Below are 20721 nucleotides of genomic sequence, written 5' to 3'. Positions count from 1 at the left end.
TTTGCTAATCAGGGATTGGGCTTGGGAATGCCAATACTGAAGAGTGTGCAGTAAACCATGGTGGCGCAGCAGTAGAGTCACTGCTTTACAGTGCTTGTAGCACTGGAGACACAGGTTCAATCCCGACTACAGGGGCTGTCTGTACGGAGTCTGCAAGTGTGGGTTTTCTGAGATTTTCACTTTCCTCCCACATTCTGTAGATGCACAGGTCTGTAGGTTAATTGGTCGAGTGTGAGCGCGAGTGTTAATGTGCGGGGATCGCTGGTCGACGCTGACCCGGTGGGACTAAGGGCCCCGCACAAGACAAGGAAGCGCCAATGACTGCACTATTACAGCCTGGTCACCTGGTAATGACTGACAAAGTTATTGCCTTCATGTTAATTTAATTGTAGTGTGGTTGTATAGTGTAGTCTGGATCAGGAGAGGAGGTCCATGTGGGCGGGAGAGAATGCCACCTGAACACAAGTCGTGGTCTGATCAACCACGGCTGGGTCGTCTGGGTGAGGGTGTCTGATGTTGAAAGACCCGAAACACCCAATGACCCCAGGTTACATCACTGATGATGTGTTCAGGAGCATCTGTAGATGTATTTGGATCAACTGTGTCTGTAAAACTGCAGAAAATACGAATTTCATGGTTCTAGTCCCCGTGAATTTGATATATAATATCTCGACTGGAGAAGTCCAGCCTCTTACCTGTAGGATTCGTTTCAGAGATTCAACGTAACTCCGTTCACTTTGCACAATTGAACTCAAAATGTGCCTTCGTATGATCTGTTAGACAAGAACGGTAGATAGAGAGTAAAGTTACACTTCATTGCCACACATTATCCATCTCATTCAGTATCGTTCTTAGCTGAACAAAGTCTAATAGGATGTAGAACAGTGTACTAGGTGTAAAAAAACTATAGGGTTAAGACAGACAAAATGCTGGAGTAACACAGAGGGACAGGCAGCATCGCTGGAGAAAAGGGATGGGTGATCCGGAACAAGGAGATAGGACAGCAGTCAAACGCAGCCATCTCCAGCTCGGAATGTTTACTCCAAGTGTACTCCCTGAACATCCGTTCTGACATCCATCTTGGCCATCATTCTACTGGGCATGAGGAGCTACTTAGAGCAAGGATAGTCATTGGCCCACAAGGATGGGGTCGATGTGGGATGTCCCAACACAGGAAAATGGAAACTCAATACCTCAGTAAATTATTCAGATGTGGAAACAAATATCTCCTTGATTGTTGTTGCTTTTGCAAATCTTCCATTCTTCTGTCTTAGGTACCATCTATATCTCTCATTCGCCTCTCCCTTGGCTCCCAGTCTGAAGAAGAGTCTCGACCCAAAACATCACCTATTCCTGTTATCCAGAGATGCTGCCTGACCCACTGAATTACTCCAGCTTTATATGCCTGCCCTTGGTTTAAACCAGCATCTACAGTTCCTCCCGACACACCCTGAAACAAATGTTTTAAGGACATGGGTTTTAAGGACAGCACAGCGGTAGAGTTGCTGCCTTACAGCGCCAGAGACCCATGTTCGATCGGGGTTAAGTGGGATAACATCGAACTAGTGTATGGGTGATCAATGGTCAGCATGGAATGGCTGGGCCGAAGGGCCTGTATCTCTATAATAAAAGTTATTGTTCGAAACTACTGACCTGCTGAGGACTCAGCCCCGGTGGCATCGGGCAAAGCTCTGGTGGAGGATGTTTTGAGTCAGACACCGGAACATCAAGATAGCCAGCATCATCCTCTTCATACTGATCTGGAAAAAAAACTGTTTCAAAAGTATTTGTCAAGCACGAATGATGAACCATTTGACATTACACTTGATCAACATCCCCTATCACACCTCTCCTTTCCTTATCTCTAGTTTCCCTCTCTCCTGACTCTCATTCTGAAGAAGGGTCTGGACCCAAAACGTCACCCATTCCTTCTCTCCAGAGATGCTGCCTGTCCCGCTGAGTTACTCCAGCATTGTCTCTTCCTTACTAGTTATGACTGCTATGTAACTACAAGGGGCTTGGTCAAGCTGCGGCTCTGCATTATAGACTCACTGGTCAAGTGGGAATTTAGGCAAGAGTATAAAATATCGGGAGGTCTTGATCAGAAGCCTGGGGCAGTCCCAGCACAGCGGCAGAGATTTAAGGTGATTGATGAACGCGAGAGAGAGAAGAGAGAGAGGAAGTGTGATGTGTGCTGTGTTTGCCACATCTGTCCCACAGCAAGATAGAAAGCTTCAATGCTTTTGAAAAATAACTAGGTGAAAACGTGACGTGCCCACAAGGTTACTGGCCTAAGGCTGGACAACAGGATTAATCACATACCCCTCTCCTTCACCCACTGTGGTGCAGCAGACAATTACATTCCTCAATGCAACTTTCTGACTGTACGCAAGTTGTCGGCAAGGAATATATGAAGATTAAATTAGATATTAAGAATATTTCTAAAAAGATACAGAATGGAACAAAGAAATGGAGCACAGACCATGGTTCAGATTGGACAGCAGGAGTATTCCCCCACTCCCGCCCCTGTCCAATGCCGAGTTGACCAAGCCCTTGTCCGCGCTCACCCCTGCTGCTGCTGCCGACCGACCTGCTGCCTGCAGTGGTTCAGATGTCCAAGGGGTGAATTTTCTCAACAGCTTGAGTTGAAGAGGCATTGTCCCCAGGGGCTCCCCTGCCTGTTCTCCACCCCAGAGCTAATGGGACTGCAGGATATTGTGGACGGCTGGATCAGCAGTCGATTCAAAACAAAACCAGCCTGGCTTCCTGTTGCTGCCCATTAGTCACCAACCCATGGTTACCTCACTTTAGACCAGAAGCAAAACTACTGCCTTGTCACTGCAAACACCGACTTTGTACAGAAAAAATGAGTTTAGTTTAGAGATACAGCGCAGAAACAGGCCCTTCAGCCCACTGAGTTATGATGCATGTACATTAACACTATCCTACACACACACTAGGGACACTTTCACATTTACACCAAGCCAATTCACTTACAAACCGGACGTCTTTGGAGTGTGGGGGGAAATCGAAAATCTCATAAAATCTCATGGGGAGAATGTACAAACTGTGTAGAGACAGCACCCGTAGTCAGGATCAAACCCAGATCTCTGGTGCTGTGAGGCAGCAACTCTACCACTGTGCTGCCATGCTTCCCATGTGAGTTGTGAGCAGAGAGAAGATCAAATTTGTGGGATTGTCCATATAGTAAAGTGCAAGCGAATGGGAAATGTCTCCATTGATGGAGACTTGGTCTGCCTCACTTATTCAAGCTGTTTACAGCTGCCGTCTACAACAAATGATCACTGCAAGAGGACAGCTAGCTCTTCTGCTTGTGTGTGCCACCACTGTACAACCACCAACAGCTGGACCATCTCGTGCCAAGTCACACTCACATGGGCTCTTGTAGTTCCCACTATAGTTAGTCCAACTCAATCCACAACAGCTGGGTTCAGTGCAAAGCGCATGTTCTGTCAAATAATCCCCGACCTCTGGCACCAAATAACTTTACACAGGAAAAGTATGCAATGTTGAGAAGGAGTAAAAAGATTCATAGCGATTGGCAAATCAAATGGGGCAGCAGAGATTCTTAAATGAAGAATGCATGCATGGACTGGAGATTTATTTTGGAAGGGATTAGAGTCACACTGTCAAAGGGTGATAGAGTGTGGAAAGTTGCCCTTTAATCAAACTTGTCCATGCCGACCAACATGCCCCATCGACACTAGTCTCACCTGCCCCACATACCCTCACACACCCCCATCTGACCATGATGTCCACTCTACACTATTCCCACCTGCCTGCATTTGGCTCACATCCCTCTCATCCATTCCGATCCATGAGAAAGCAGGAAGTGGATCAATTATCATCAAATTGAATAAGGAAGCAGGGTTGTAAATCGGAACTCTGCACAATTATTGGCCTTACCTTGAGACTCTCTCTTTTGAAGGAAGGATACTTTACGCAAGACTGCATTTTTTGTCTTCTCCAATCCGCCTTTAGTCCCATTCCTTGCCGCCTTCATGAACTGTTGCATCTGATGTGAGGTACAGTGGCACAGTTAACAAGTATACAGTGGAGCCACAACACTCATCCCACAAACATCTGACTACCTACATCTCCCATCATCCGTTAAGGCGATTCTTATTTCAAACACAAAGCAACCTTCAATCCCGAGATGCAGGAGATGGCAGATCATGGGAATCTTGAACAAAAGCAAAGTGCTGGAGGAACTCAGAGGGTCAGGTAGCATCTGGGTAGGGAAATGGACAAGCAGCATCTCAGGTTGGGACCATGTGGGGGTGGGGGACCTCATTGAAACTTACCAAAATGTGAAAGGCCTGGATAGAGTGGATGTGGAGAGGATGTTCCCACTAATAGGAGCATCTAGGACCAGAGGGTACAGCCTCAGAATATAAGGATGTACCTTTAGGAAAGAGATGAGGAGGAATTTATTTAGTCAGAGGGTGGTGAATCTGTGGAATTCATTGTGGAAACCAAGTCAGTGGATATTTTTAAGGCAGAGATAGATAGATTCTTGATTAGTACAGGTGTCAGAGGTTATGGGGAGAAGGCAGGAGATTGGGGTTGAGAGGGAGAGATAGATCAGCCATGATTGAATGGTGGAGTCGACGAATAATTTAGTTCTACACGTATCACTAATGAAACTTCCCATTCACAGTCCTGTCTTGAAACATCACCTATTTCCCTCCACAGACACTGCCTGACCTGCAGCACCTTGTTTTGGGTTAATATTTCCAACAAGTAGATTCTCTTTGGCCAAAAGGTCCAACAAACCAATTCAATCTTTCAAACATCTATCCATTACATTCCTGTCCATTTCAGTAATGCTGGAAAGTTCAGGACCCCTCTCAGCTTTGCCCAAGACTCCAAGTTGCATCACAAGCCGGTCCGTCAGGACACGGTGTTGAAACAAACACACTTTGTGCCATGTTGCCCACCCCTCCTGTAGCACCAATTAATATCCATGTTTTCCTGCAGCAAACTCGTACCTGACTTGGTCAAACTTCACAACTGAGGCATTGAGATAGTCCAGCACTAGACAGTCTTAACTCACCCGCTTTCAAGTGAGGGTGTTTGGTGCACAGTAAAGTTATTTGGTCTCAAACTGCAACAACGTACCTCAACACCAAACTCTGAAAATGTCCCTAATGCACAAGTACTGTAGTTCCTTGCCCAGACAGACACAAAATGCTGGAGTAAATCAGTGGGACAGGCAGCCTCTCTGGAGAGGAGGAATCGGTGATTTCAGGTCGAGACCCTTCTTCAAACAGAATGGTCTCGATCCAAAACGTCACCCATTCCTTCTCTCCGTAGATGTTGCCTGGTCCGCTGAGTTGCTCCAGCATTTTGTGTCGACATTCGATTTAAACCAGCATCTGCAGTTCTTTCCTACACACAGCTCCTTTCCCAATCAACTAGCCTGCTGTTTATACTGAGAGTCATGCACAAGAACTGGAGCCGAGACTGTACCAAATCTCAGCGTCCAGATTTTGTTTTTAAATGGCATGAAGAAGCATTAATAATGGATGGGATTTATATAGCGCCTTTCTAGATACTCAAGGGGCTTTACATCGCATTATTCATTCACTCCTCAGTCACACTCGGTGGTGGTGAGCTACCTCTGTAGCCACAGCTGCCCTGGGGCAGACTGACCACGGGAAGCGTGGCTGCTAATCTGCCCCTTCGGCTCCTCCGACCACCATCAGTCATTCTCACACAGGCGAAGGTGGGTGAAGTGTCTTGCCTAAGGACACAACGACAGTATGCACTCCAAGCGGGATTCGAACCGGCTACCTTCCGGTCGCCAGCCGAACACTTAGCCCATTGCGCCATCTGTCGTCCCATTACTCATTAGTTCAATGGAGCCACAAGGAACTGCCGATGCTGGCATCTTGCATATAACACAAAGTGCTGAAGTAAGGCAGCTGATCGGGCAGCATCTCACGAGAACATGGATTGGGCCCTTTAACTGATTGTAGCGGTGGGACGAATCTGGGAAAGGGGGGTGGGATGAGACAAAGTCTGGTATGTGATAGATGGATAATGATCTTGGCCACATTGAAACTACAGCCAAGGAAGAACCCCAATGCCTCTACTTCCTGTGAAGGCTTAGCCAACCGCAAAGTAGAAAGAGAGGGGTGAGAGAGAGAAAGAGATACCTTGGAATCATAGCGCAGTTTCAGTTCCTGAACGTCTCTGCCCCTGACTTTCATGGCCAGGAATTCTCTCTTAGTCCTGGTGTACTTCTCCTTCAGCCTACTGAGATCCGGGGAGAGCTGAGCAGCAAGCAGGACAGGAAAGAGAAAGAAGAGATGGGCAGCAGAGGGATAGAAGAGGAATGAGAGTTAGTGACGAGGCATGCCGAGGCCCACTGCCTCCTGTAACATTTAATGAAAGTCCAGTACTGATGCGGCAGAGATGGAAGGACTGGTGATTCATGCAGACATCACATCTGATGGTCCATCCTTCGTTACACCTGCCAAGGTTGGGCTCAGGTCTACTTCACCTGTATGGAAACAATAGCTGACACTATGTGGGGTAACAGTCACTGGAAACTAGGCGGCATTAACTACAGGTGGGACAAAGCAGAATCAAAATAAGGACATGTAGGGAAGTCCCAAACACCCAGATGGGGGGGAAATAGTCAAGGTTCCTGAAATATAACCAATCCATTTGGAAAATAAAACTGCCCTAGTAAGCTACACAGAACACTTCCAGATTGATGTTTTCATATCACTAATATTGCGGTACATTGGCAATGTACCTGTAAATAACTCACTACAGAGGGAGTATTTGAAACCCAACCTCAACAATAGCTCAATTGAAAAGGTAGAAATAAGATGATCAAGGAAAAAGCACACACACCTCGCACCAAGTCCGACCCCCCCACTGTCACTCATCCTCAAGGACATCTCAATGGACACCAACTGACCGGTGGAGAAAGGATATAAAGGAAGGAACTGCAGATGCTGGTTTACACCAAAGATAGACACAAACTGCTGGAGTAACTCAACGGGACAGGCAGCATCTCTGGGGAGAAGGAATGGGTGTCGTTTTGGGTCGAGATCCTTCATCAGACCGTTCTTCAGTCATAAAGCGGCTCTCGACCCAGAATTAAAGGGCGCTCTTTTAGTAAGGAGGTGAGGAGGAACTTCTTTAGTCAAGTGGTGAATCTGTGGCACTCATTGCCAGAGAGGGCTGTGGAGGCCAAGTCAATGGACAAGGCAGAGATAGGCAAATTCTTGATGAGAATGGGTGTCAAGGGTTATGGGGAGAAGGCAGGAGAATGGGATTAGGAGGCAGAGATCAGCCGTGATTGAATGGCGGAGTGGATACAAGGGGCCGAATGGCCTAATTCTACTCCTATAAGTTGTGAACGTTATGCGAAGGAAGGCTATTCGGCCCATTGGGTCAATGGTGGCTCTCAGCAAGCAGCAATGGTACGCCTACAATTCTTTCTCACACATTTCATTAATTTAGTTAGTTTAGAGATACAGCATGAAAACAGGTCCTTCGGCCCACACCAACCATCCATTACCCGCTCACATTAGTTCCATGTCCCCGTTTTACACACTAGGGACAATTTACAGGTCAATTAATCAATGTCTTTGGAGTGTTGGAGGAAACCAGAGCACCCGGAGAAAACCCACGCAGTCACAGGGACAATCTACAAACTCCGTACAGACAGCACCCGTAATCAGGATCAAACCCAGGTCTCTGGCGCAGTGAGGCAGCAACTCTACCGCTGCTCCACCCGATCTCCGTTTGCATTTAGATTATTTTTTTCCCACAAGCTTACATCATGTTCCCAATGTTGGGCGAGACCAGATCCAGGGGTCACAGTTTAAGAAAAAGGGGCAGGCCATTTCGGACTGAGATGAGGAAAAGAGAGTTGTGAATCTGTGGAATTCTCCGGCACAGAAGGCAGTGGAGGCCAATTCACTGGATGTTTTCAAGGGAGAGTTAGATTTAGCTCTTAGGGCTAACGGAATATGGGGAAAAAGCAAGAAAGGGGTAATAATTTTGGATGAGCAGCCATGATCATATCGAATGGCGGTGGTGGCTCGAATGGCCGAATGGCCTACTCCTGCACCTATTGTCTATATTTCTATAGAGTGGTCATTTACAGCCACCAATTAGATGAGCAGGACATCTGTGGTGATACAGGGTCATTGTTCAGGGCATTGTCGACCAACACAGGCTCACTTTTGGCTGCAGGGCGGCTTTGGATCTTTGCTGCTCTCCTCCACCTTTGCTCTCCTCATCAGAGTGCTCATCGTAGCTCTCAAACTCACTGGAACTCCAGCCTTCCTCCAGCCGGATGGGACTGGCACAGCCAGCTTGGCGGTGAACATCTTCATAAATCAGCTCTTCCATAGGCACTGCCAGGAGAGACATCACCAGCAACATGGTGAATACAACCGAGTGATAACAGAACAGGTGACATTATCAATTACCCCACCCCCCCACCCTCCCCCCTCCCTCCCTCCTTCCCCTCCGGGATTCAAGTGAAAGTAATCACTAGGGAAATCTGACAGTAACTATTCCTAAACATCAATAGTTATAGCGAGAATACAAATGTAACACAGTTACAAAAGCACGTCAATATCTATTTGTGTTATACTAATACACACACAGTATATACACACACAGTCTCACACACGCTCACACACACCGAAACCTTTTCCCCTGAGAGGACGTTTAAACAGCAACCACAGACAACAGAGAGCACTTCCCAACAACCTGGCTTTGGTTAATGGCAGCAAAGAGTTTCAGGAAGAGGTGAAGCAGCTTTTCACACTCACTACCTCAGGTGGTGGAGGCAGATACGATAGTGGGGTATAAAAGGCTTTTGGATAGGCGCGTGGGTATGCAGGGGATGAAGGGATAGGGATCACGTGCAGATGTAAGTGGCACAGCCATTTGCGCACGCACGCGCACACACACACACGTGAGCGCACGCACACGCGTTCCTACCCTGTTCCTGTGGAGATTGATCGTCACAAGCAACATCATCGTAGATGACATCGACCTCAGTGTCTGGTGATGGACATGTAGCCAGGATAGGCTGAGCTGAAAACAAATGGGAATAATTACTTTAAACAGTACAAAATAAGGAACTGCAGATACTGGTTTATACCAAAGATAGACACAAAGTGCTGGAGTAACTCGGGTCAGGCAGCATCCCTGGAGAGAAAGGATGGGTGATGTTTTGGGCCCAGCTTAGATTGCACCAGAAACGTCACCTATCCATGTTCTCCACAGATGCTGCCTGACCAGCTGAGTTACTCCAGCACTCTGTGAAACGTCACCTAACCATGTTCGCCACAGATGCTGCCTGACCCACTGAGTTATGGTGCAGCAGCATCTATGGAGCTAAGGAAATAGGCAACGTTTCGGGCCGAAACCCAGAAGGGTTTCGGTCCGAAACATTGCCTATTTCTTAAGCCCCATAGATGCTGCTGCACCCGCTGAGTTACTCCAGCACTCTGTGAAACGTCACCATTCCATGTTCTCCACAGATGCTGCCTGACCCACTGAGTTACTCCAGCACTCTGTGAAACGTCACCATTCCATGTTCTCCACAGATGCTGCCTGACCCGCTGAGTTACTCCAGCACTCTGTGAAACGTCACCTATCTATGTTCTCCACAAATGCTGCCTGACCCGCTGAGTTACTCCAGCGTTTTGTGTTGAATCTCAATGATACGTTAAAACCAAACATGGAATAAAAACTCAATTGATAAAAGAGAGGCCTGGACAGAGAGGATGTTTCCACTAGTGGGAGAGTCCAGGACCAGAAGTCTTAGCCTCAGAATTAAAGGGCAGGACATTAGAAAGGAGATGAGGAGGAATTTCTTTAGTCAGAAGGTGTGAATCTGTGGAATTCTTTGCCACAGGAGGCTGTGAAGGCCAATAGATATTTTTTAAGGCAGACAGATTCTTGATTAGTATGGTTGTCAGGGGTTATGGGGAGAAGGCAGGAGAATGGGGTTAGGAGGGGGAGATAGATCGCCCATGATTGAATGGTGGAGTAGACTTGATGGGTCCAATAGATGAATTCTGCTCCTATCACTTATGAACATGAAGAAGGTGAATGAGGTATCTGACCAAAGCACAGGCTGGAAAAGCATTCCCTAGCTTGACACTGACACCAAATGAAACTTACAGGGAAAATAGCCAGAATAGAAAAAGACAATAATTACAAAGCATACCAGAGGAGTTGGCAGGAGAGGTACAACACAAGCACTTCATGTCAACACAAAGAAGGGGATTGACAAGTACACAAAAACACCTCACTTCCATCAGAAGCTGGGCAAGAATGGATCAGACACAGAATGGAATGCAGCTGCCATTAATAATTAGTCAATGAGCAATTAGGTAAACGAGTGGAAACTAGGCAGCTTGTTTCACCATCCAAGTTAACGATGTTGCTGGAATCTGCACATTACTATCTGTTTCTGGAGTTCATGAGATGGGGTTTTTGGCCTTTAATGATCACAGTTTAATGCAGAGGCACCTGTTAATGTCATTGATCCATGTTTCACCAGCTTTATAGTAGTGACACGAAGTAATGGGATACTATCTACTGGGGAGGAACAGATCGGCAGACTGGCAGCTTCAGTAAGGTGCCGCCACTCATCAAGCCCGTTTTCCCCATGATAAGCAAATGGTGGCCCCAGATAAGGTTTCAGGATGAGTGGAATAGGGTGTTGGAGGCACACACACACACACACACACACACACACACACACACACACACACACACACACACACACACACACACACACACACACACACACACACACACACACACACACACACACACACACACACACACACACACACACACACACACACACACACACACACACACACACACACACACACACACACACACACACACACACACACACACACACACAGTTAATTGGATTGGTATAATTGTAAATTGTCCCTAGTGTGTGCAGGGTTTGCTGGTCAGCATGGGCTCGGTGGGCCGAAGGGCCTGTTTCCGCGCTGTATCTCTAAACTAAACTAACAAAAGATGGGCTCATGTTACTTGGACAAAAAATAAAGGTCAGATGCTTTAAATCTGAAATTACTCACATTTTGTAAATCTGATTTTTTTTTTTACAATTTAGAATTACAAATGGTGGAAACACTCAGCAGGTCAGGCAGTATTCATGTTCCGAGGTGCAGTCTCTTACCTGAAACATTAACTCAAAGGAATAGGTGACGTTTCGGGTCTCGACCCAAAACGTCACCTATTTCCTTCGCTCCATAGATGCTGCCTCACCCGCTGAGTTTCTCCAGCATTTTTGTCTACCTTCGAGATACAGTTAAAGTAAGAAATGTTGGTGTAGGAGTGGAGATTTAATAGTGTGGAGCGATTGTAATGTGTGATTGTGGATCTCCCTCTGTGGGGACCATACTCATAGTCGCCTGTGTTGGACACCATCTTGGCAGCAACAAGAATGATCCTGTTATGACAGGCCTCGTCCAAACATTACTGTCACACAAGATGAAAATCACACACTCAGTGCGTCACGGTTACTTGGGATGACACGAGTTGTGTGAGGGTGAGGCCAATGTGCCTGAAGGGGAACCGACCAAGCCCTGAGCAAGCCCAACCTGACTCACCTGGAACACCAGTAGCAGTTCCCATAGGTACCATTTATTATTCTTGTTTGTAAGAGGTTGATTAAATGTAGGTGAGGTCTGCTAGAACTGTTGAGATTGTATTTTCACTACCGACTATAAACCAGTGAGGGGGAGACCTGATAGATGTGTATCAAATGATGAGAGGCATAGATAGGGTAGACAGTCACAACCTTTCTCCCCCAGCGTGGACATGTCCAACACTAGAGGCCACAGCTGTGAGGGGAGAGGGGGAAAGTTTAATGGAGATGTGTGGGGCAAGTTTTTATTTTACACAGAGGATGCTGGGTGCCTGCTATGCGCTGCCAGGGGCTGGTGGTGGAGGCAGATAAGAGAGTGGTGTTAGATAGGCACATGGAAGAGCAGGGAATATGGACCATAGGCTGTTAGATAGGCACATGGAAGAGCAGGGAATATGGACCATGTGCGGGCACTGATTAGGGCAGAGTGGAGGTCAAGTCATTGGGTATTTTTAAGGTGGAGTTTGACAGATTCTTGATTAGTACGGGTGTGAGGGGTTATGGGGAGAAGGCAGGAGACTGGGGTTAGGAGTGCGAGGTAGATCAGCCATGGTTAGATGGCAGAGTAAACATTGGGCCAAAGGGCCCTTTTTCCACACTGTATCTAACGTCTAAAGATCTGTCAGTTTCCAGATTTGTTCCACTAGTTCACCGGCATTGAGGCATAAATGGGGAAGATATTTGATGCCGTGCCACTCTCCTGCGAACATTTTAACAACAGCAGCAGGCTGATGGCTCAAGTGTAGGTGTGAAAACGCACACCTCCAGATTCAAGGACAGTTTCTTCCCAGCTGCTATCAGGCAACTGAACCATCCTACCACAACCAGAGAGCAGTCCTGAACTACTATCTACCTCATTAGTGACCCTCAGACTATCTTTGATCGGACTTTGTTAGCATTATCTTGCACTAAACATTATTCCCTATATCATTTATCTGTACACTGTAAATGGATCGATTGTAATCATGTATTGTCTTTCCGCTGACTGGTTAGCACGCAACAAAAGCTTTTCACTGTACCTCGGTACACGTGACAATATCACCATTTGGCAAGCAGAGTGTCTTGGAAACCTTGCTGCAGCTGGGCCCGCCAGAACAAGGTGACGGATGATTCCGGAACATCTGCTGGACTCTGCGGCAGGACAATCCTGCAAATTGCAAGGAACTGTTCCTCTCTCTGACCCTCGGCCAAGATGCAAACTCCTGCATTGCCTTGCGCCAATGATTACCTTTCCATGTCCTCCTTTCACCGAAGAACCATTGGAAACACTGATCTTCCTGCTGGAGATCTCAGCACACAAGCCCCTATTTCGTGCCGTACTTCTCAAATAGGAAGTAACGAGAGGAAGTGGGGGAAGGAATTTGTTCCAAAGATGTAATTATAATGATGAGCAAAGCAACATCCAGCACAGAGGATGTCCTCAGATCACCGTTAAATAGTTTGATGATAGACACAAAAAGCTGCAGTGACTCAGTGGGACAGGCAGCATCTCTGGAGAGAAGGAATGGGTGACGTTTCAGGTCGAGACCCTTCTTCGGATTTATACTTCATCCAGTTTAATAGTCATGTGTTTAGAAACATAAGCAATGAATGTCCCACTTGCAGCAGCACTACAGATCAGTAAATACACGACTCATAGACAACATCAGCAAATAAAAGTTAAATACATTTAAAAAGAAAAGGATATTATTGCAAAACAAAAGCCCCAAATGCCTTGTGCAATGAAGGCAGTTTGTAGATGGTCATTTAGTGGGTGTTTGCAGTGTTCAGAAACCTGATGGTTGTTGGCAAGAAGCTGTTCCTGAACCTGGAGGTCACACTTCACATGTTCTTCGTGAAGGTTGGAATGAAATGAGAGTGTGGCCAGAGTGTTGTGGGTCCTTGATGATGCTGGCTGTCTTTCATTCCAACGACGTACAGGTTTGTAGGTTAATTGGCTTCTGTAAACTGTCCCTAGAGTGCATGGGTGAGCACTGGAGGGCCACAGAGCCTGTTTCCACACTGTATCACAAAACTATAAACCTCCTACATCTTGCACTGTGTGGTGCCCTTTATCCTTTATCTGTGCCCTGATTACATTCATGTCTTTCCTCTGAATGGATCGCGTACAAACAAAAGCTTTTCACTGTACTTTAGTACAAGTGACAGTAATAAATTAAACCAAGCTGCAGATTTCTTCAGTGGTGGGGAGGTCAGTAACCAAGATGAACTGTGGTACATCGATGGCCATTCTGGCCAGAGGCCCAGTACTATCCCGGGCCTGAACTGACATTACTCTGTCCTTTTGTGCTGAGTAGTAGTTGCCTATTGCACGGACCTGGCTTCTATTTGTGCTTTGTACCAGCGTCTTGTTTATTTTGCCGTCTTTTTCTTTTCACTCCCCCGTCGAATTAGTGATTTACGTATAAATGATGTTTGTGTGCATTGTCTGAGCCTAGGTGCCTGTGATGCTGTTGCTTGAAAGGTGTTCATCTGTAGCTGTAGCTCACCGCACTGATGGGATAAACTCCAGTGGACCCACACAATACTGGACAGACCAACAACAGTTCATCACTCGTCACCGTGGTGGAGCTCGGGATACTGCTTGGACCAGAGGTGACCCAGTGCAGGCCCATAGTGTACCAGAGTGCCAGTGTACCCAGTGCAGGCCCATAGTGTACCAGGGTGCCAGTGTACCCAGTGCAGGCCCATAGTGTACCAGAGTGCCAGTGTACCCAGTGCAGGCCCATACACTGCATCCAGTGGTACTCACTGTATCCAATACAGCCCCTTAATGTGTATCCAGTGAACCCACTGTATCCTGTACAGACAGATACAGTGTACCAGTGCACCACTGTATGTGTAAGAAAGAACTGCAGATGCTGGTTTAAACCAAAGATAGACACAAAGTGCTGGAGTAACTCAGCGGGACAGGCAGCATATCTGGAGAGAAGGAATGGGTGATGATTCGGGTCGAGACCCTTCTTGCCCTGCACGCTGTACCCAGTACAGGCCTTTACAGTGTAGCCAGTGTAGTCAGTGTAGCCAGCGCAGCCAGTGTAGCCAGCGCAGCCAGTGTAGCCAGTGTAGCCAGTGTAGCCAGTGTAGCCAGTGAACCCAGTGAGAAACAAAGAAGGGTGGAGCTGACATCCCCCCCGATGCGGGAGCTGATCGCCCCGATACAGAGGGCCCAACCGCTGGCTACGGGAGTCAAGATCGTCCCGTCAACTCTCCCACGCTCGAGGCCCCCGACCGTGGGAGAGCAAAGAAGGGAAGACATTTGAACTTTTTTCGACCTCCATCCATGACTGACTTGGCAAATGAAATTCCTCGTATATTGCAAAACATACTTGGCCAATAAAGTATTATTGTATTGTGTTGTGTTGTATTGTGTAGGGCCATACAGTGTTCCTGTGAGAAACTGGCCCAAGATTGCAGGCTGCAAGATAGTGAGCAATGTACTTGAGACTCAGGGCGAACTCATTCACTCAGCTTTAGTGGGCATTTACAGGATATTACAGCACACCTCCTGACTCATCCATTAACACAGAAAGACAGACGGGATCGTTGAGAGAGATCCACAAAATACCAGGGCACATCCCTTCCTTCAGCTAAAGGCTGGTTAATGATGAGGACAAGTCCCCGGGCACCTGGTGATGTCGTTTAGTGAACATCTTGCTGAATTCAACACGAGTGTCTGGGGAAATATCCTGAATGGGATCAGTTTTAAATGGAGTAAAATAAACACTCTGGTCTTAAAAACACTTATCTGTTCTAACGAGAGTCAATAGTCAAGAGGGTTTTACCGTCCTGAGTCCCGAAACAGAACAATTACATTTTTACTGGCACACTGCACATTATAAATAGGCATTTAAAAAGGTCAGCATTGTATCAATTTACTTTAAACTGCTTCCCCTTTTGCAGTTCAAAATCTTCATAAAATAAAATCAGGAAGTTTCCAGCAGTTCAGTCTGTGCTTGGGATTTCCGGTCCAAGTAGCAACACTTGATTCCTACTCCTCCCTGCATTAAAGATAGACACAGAGTGCTGGAGTAACTCAGCGGGTCAGGCAGCATCTGTGGAGCTAAGGAAATAGGCAACGTTTTGGGCCGAAACCCGTAAGGGTTTCGGCCCGAAACGTTGCCTATTTCCAGAAGGATTTCAGCCCGAAACGTTGCCTATTTCCAGAAGGATTTCGGCCCGAAACGTTGCCGATTTCCTTCGCTCCATAGATGCTGCTGCACCATAACTCAGCGGGTCAGGCAGCATCTGTGGAGAACATGGATAGGTGACATTTCACAGAGTGCTGGAGTAACTCAGCGGGTCAGGCAGCATCTGTGGAGAACATGGATAGGTGACGTTTCACAGAGTGCTGGAGTAACTCAGCGGGTCAGGCAGCATCTGTGGAGAACATGGATAGGTGACATTTCACAGAGTGCTGGAGTAACTCAGCGGGTCAGGCAGCATCTGTGGAGAACATAGATGAATCTGAAGATGAGTCCTGATCAGAAACATCACCTATCCTTTTTCTCCAGAGATGATGCCTGACCCGCTGAGTTACTCCAGCACTTTGCATCTATTTTTGGTATAAACCAGCATCTGCAGTTCTTTATATCTATCCTTTCTGCATTAGTTGTCCACAGCTTGGATAAGAGTTGGAAATGGCAACTGTATACAAAGATCAGCCAGTATAGATCAAGCCTGTCTGTAATGGTCAAGAAGTCCATCACTCTCATTCCCTGGGCTTGCTTCACTCGGGGAAGTGAAATACAACGTTGAGGAAGTTTGCCAGTTCCAGGAGTACCATAGAATTACATTATCTGTTGTGATGCTACAAGTAAAAATGTCGGTCATTGTTCTGTCCAGGACTCCTGACTTCATCTGATCTTTCACCGTTTCATAATTTCAATCCTATCATCGTCATAAAACAAAATCTTGCCAAAAAAAAACACATTGTTCTCAGGCAGCCTCACACATGTTCAGTCTGTGTGAGGACACGTTTCCTGCAGCAGCTACAGTTATTGCACATGGAATGTAAACTCACACCAAGATATCTTACCGTTGTACAAGAAGGTTTCGTTCCAGATTCCATCTTTGATATCGGCCTCACAGCTGCTGGTGGATTCAGGGCGCAAGGCAGAGGAAAGGTTCCTGGGAATGTAGGTCAAAGGGTCAGTGCATAAAGTGATGCCCAAGACTGGACTGTAGATAGTATTCAAGTTATCAGCAGGAGTTACTCCAGTGTACTATCACTGGAGTAAAACAACCCCTGGATTTAATGTTCTTATATACGGCACACTTCCACATGTCCTGGTTAATCAATAATGTTATATTATTAATGTTTAATGGTTTATGTGTCATTCCTAACTGTCACTGTATGTCATGTTGTCACTTGCGGGTGGAGCACCAAGGCAAATTCCTTGTATGTGAATACTTGGCCAATAAACTTATTCATTCATTCATTCATTCTTGTTAATCAAGCACAACCACTAAACAGATGATCTGTGTAGGAAGGGACTGCAGATGTTGGTTTAAACTGAAGATAGACACAAAAAGCTGGAGTAACTCAGCGGGACAGACAGCATCTCTGGAGAGAAGGATTAGGTGACGTTTTGGATCGAGACCCTTCTTCACACTGAGCTCAGTCTCCTATTCCTTTGAAATGGACAATACAGCTTTGGCTCAGTACAGAAGGAGATGTTCGCCTTCTGAATTACCAGAGTGTGATTAGTATGCAAACAACGAGAAACGCATCATCAGGAGAGGATCAGAGGAATGGAAGAAGCGTGATTGTTACTGTGCACCAGGAAGAAAACGGTTCATTTTTCCTCTTACTTAAGAACATCGACCAACTGTGAATTCCAGGTGGCAAGTGCAATCATCAATGGGGGGAAAAAGGAAAGGAGAGAAACATTTTTTAAAGTTCACCCTTTAAGTGTGGGATTTCTCCGGGCGCTCCGCAGAGTCAGCGCTGGCCATAGGAGGCGCGGGGCCCAATTGGGAACAATTTTGGTGAGTCCCAGGTTCCTAGCCAAGGCATGTGGAATCATTGAAATACAAATAAAGTCTATTATAGACTTTCTATCTCTCTGGTAGAATGGAAAGTAATCAAAGTGTGCGCTTAACAAGTGCCTGCGAGTGAATGGACCAATAAAGATCTAAGCTACATTTTAATATAAAATTGCATACACGTAAGCCTACAAGTAACAAACAAAATGTGTAGATCACCTCTGAAAGGCACATAGTGACAACAGCACCCATAGTCGGGATCGAACCCAGATCTCCGGCTCTGCGTTTGCTTCTACTGCTGCGCAACCAGGTCACCCAGCAGACGTTCTCACCGCCCCGTAGATACCGGCAAATCCATCCCATTGCAAACCACCGCTCTCCAGCATGCCCGGGTTAATTACACGCAGCTGGCCGGCAGTATAGCCACGGCGACACACTGGGAACGCAGCAGTATAGCCACGGCGACACGCTGGGAACGAGCCAGTATAGCCACGGCGACACGCTGGGAACGAGCCAGTATAGCCACGGCGACACGCTGGGAACGAGCCAGTATAGCCACGGCGACACGCTGGGAACGCAGCAGCATAGCCACGGCGGCACGCTGGCAATGTCTAACCATGTCCCTTGCCCTCTCCCGGTCTCCCGATCGCACGGCAATATCACACGCAGCTGCCTGACGGAGGGCCCAAGCCACCACGATGGGAAATCTATCCCCATTGCCCACCTCATACGTATCGACACATCGACCCACGCTAATAATCTCCCCCACAAATTGTGTTACATATATATTGCAATGTGCTGTGTGTACTTGACAAGCCGAGGGTAGATTACTCTAGCCCGGGGCCCCATTAGGCGCAGGGCCCAATTGGGAGCAACTGGTCCAATTGGCTTAAGTTCGGCCCTGACTCCAGTGTCCTCCCACACTCCAAGCACGTGCATGTTTGCAGGTTGATTGGCTTTGGTAAAAATTGTAAATGGTCCCTACTGCGTGTAGGATAGTGTTCGTGTGCGGGGATCGCTGGTCGGCACAGACTCGGTGGGCCGAAGGGCCTGTTTCAGCACTGTATCTCTCAACAAAACCTTTAAAAAACTTTACTTAACCTCACCGCTCCTGGATTAGTCACAACCAGTTTTGATTTTATTTGTAATAAAGTATTTAAAATCAGCATTATAAATGTGATTCATTGCACCAGGGAACTCCTGCCTGGTTACAGAAGCTACTGACAAAAGCCTTGGTAACAACGCTGGCACATACATACCTGTGGCGTCTGCGGTTCAGGAAGGTCATGGTGCATTACACAGATCCTGCTTTACATCCCGCTCACACTACTACACAACACGCTGGGTCCCATTCTCTCCTCTCACCACCTTCTCCACAGAGCCCCCTCCATGAGTGGCCGCTCCAGCGACTGAAGGCATTCGTTTCCCTGTTGCTGGGGCTGGGCGGGGCTGACAGCGCAGCTTGTCACAGAGTCAAAAGGTGCGTGCAGATTATTTACATTCTGCCGCAGAGATTAACTCTTCATTATCACCCTAGCTTCCCTCCACACACACTCGCACAGAATCCACCACTGCTATCTTCCTCCTGCAGAGCGTGGTGGAGGAGCTGAGAACTAGGAAGAGGCGTTGACAAACAAAGATGGGTTCATGGGATGTTGGATGGGTCAGGGGTCAACAGATGGCCCAGTGACTGAGAGATGAGGAACGTTGGGAGGAAGGGGCAAGGTGTTGGTGGAGGTGGGTAGAGGGGCAAGGTGGAGATGGGTTCAGTCAGAGCCACCAACACTCCCGTTTACCCACACACCAGGCAGAAGGATTTTCTAAGACAGACACAGAGTGCTGGAGTAACTCAGCGGGTCAGGCAGCATCTGTGGAGAACATGGATAGGTGACGTTTCACAGAGTGCTGGAGTAACTCAGCGGGTGCAGCAGCATCTATGGAGCTAAGGAAATAGGCAACGTTGCCTATTTCCAGAAGGGTTTCAGCCCGAAACGTTGCCTATTTCCTTTGCTCCATAGATGCTGCTGCACCATAACTCAGCGGGTCAGGCAGCATCTGTGGTGAACATGGATAGGTGACGTTTCACAGTGTGCTGGAGTAACTCAGCTGGTCAGGCAGCATCTGTGGAGAAAAGCAATAGGTGACGTTTTGGGTCAGACTCAAGTGACTACCAGCATCTGCAGTTCTTCCTTACACAGGGACTGTGGTACGAGGACTACAATGTACCATGAGTCCCGCCTGTCCAACTTTCTCAGCACATGAGAGTGGCATGGCCACGTGTGTCTCCAACAGTGGTGCAGCAGGTAGAGCCGCTGCCTCACTGCACCAGACACCCGTGTTCCATCCGGTCCTCGGGAGCTGTCACTATGGAGTTTGCACGTTCACCCTGTGACTGCGTGGGTTTTCTCTGGGTGCTCTGGTTTCCTTACACACTCCAAAAAGATGTGCAGGTTTGTAGGTTAATTGGCTTCTGTAAATTGTGTAGGATGCTAAATATATAGCATGGAATGACGTGAATGGCTGATCGATGATCGGGGTGGACTTGGTGGGACAAAGGGCCTGTTTGCAGGCCTTATCCCTAAACTAAATAAACTATACGCAGAAATCTCATTAACATTGCAAATAGGGTACTTGCATCTCATACGAAAAGCCCAGTTAAATTGTTCAGTGCAGTTTAATCTAGGTATAGTGTGGTACAATGAAAAGAGTTTTTTGTTGCGTGGTATTCGATCAGTGGAAAGGTGGAAATGATCAATTTATTCCCGACCAAATCAAGTTTCAAACACATTCGGCTGATTATAAAAACACGCTAGGTCATAATCTTCCTCGACAAACATTAAATAAGAAGACCCAAGATATACCATGGTGTCTGCAAATGTCTGCACTCATCCAGACACTGGTTTAAAGATGGGTCTCGACCCGAAACATCACCCATTCCTTCTCTCCAGAGACGCTGACTGACCCACTGAGTTACTCCAGCATTTTGTGCCTGTCTTCAGTGTAAACCCGCATCTGCAGTTCCATTTTGT

The 20721-nt window shown here is 47.1% G+C and overlaps 1 protein-coding gene across 1 annotated transcript in view; it reads right to left on the bottom strand.

Moving 5' to 3' along the window:
* Window positions 1–20721, bottom strand: part of LOC129711390 (rho guanine nucleotide exchange factor 10-like protein) — an 84363-nt gene that overhangs the window by 37410 nt on the left and 26232 nt on the right. The window contains exons 6-12 of the mRNA XM_055658997.1: window positions 16743–16834; window positions 9001–9096; window positions 8230–8405; window positions 6183–6299; window positions 3928–4036; window positions 1654–1760; window positions 696–773 (exon numbers count right to left, since the gene is read on the bottom strand). Coding sequence (XP_055514972.1) covers window positions 696–773; window positions 1654–1760; window positions 3928–4036; window positions 6183–6299; window positions 8230–8405; window positions 9001–9096; window positions 16743–16834 — 775 coding nt within the window. The remainder of the gene's footprint in view (window positions 1–695; window positions 774–1653; window positions 1761–3927; window positions 4037–6182; window positions 6300–8229; window positions 8406–9000; window positions 9097–16742; window positions 16835–20721) is intronic.

This window comes from Leucoraja erinacea, chromosome 30, assembly GCF_028641065.1.
Source record: "Leucoraja erinacea ecotype New England chromosome 30, Leri_hhj_1, whole genome shotgun sequence".
NCBI classification, from domain to species: Eukaryota; Metazoa; Chordata; class Chondrichthyes; order Rajiformes; family Rajidae; genus Leucoraja; species Leucoraja erinaceus.
Note: the sequence above shows the minus strand (reverse complement) of the source record. Positions and strands in the feature narration are given on the sequence as shown.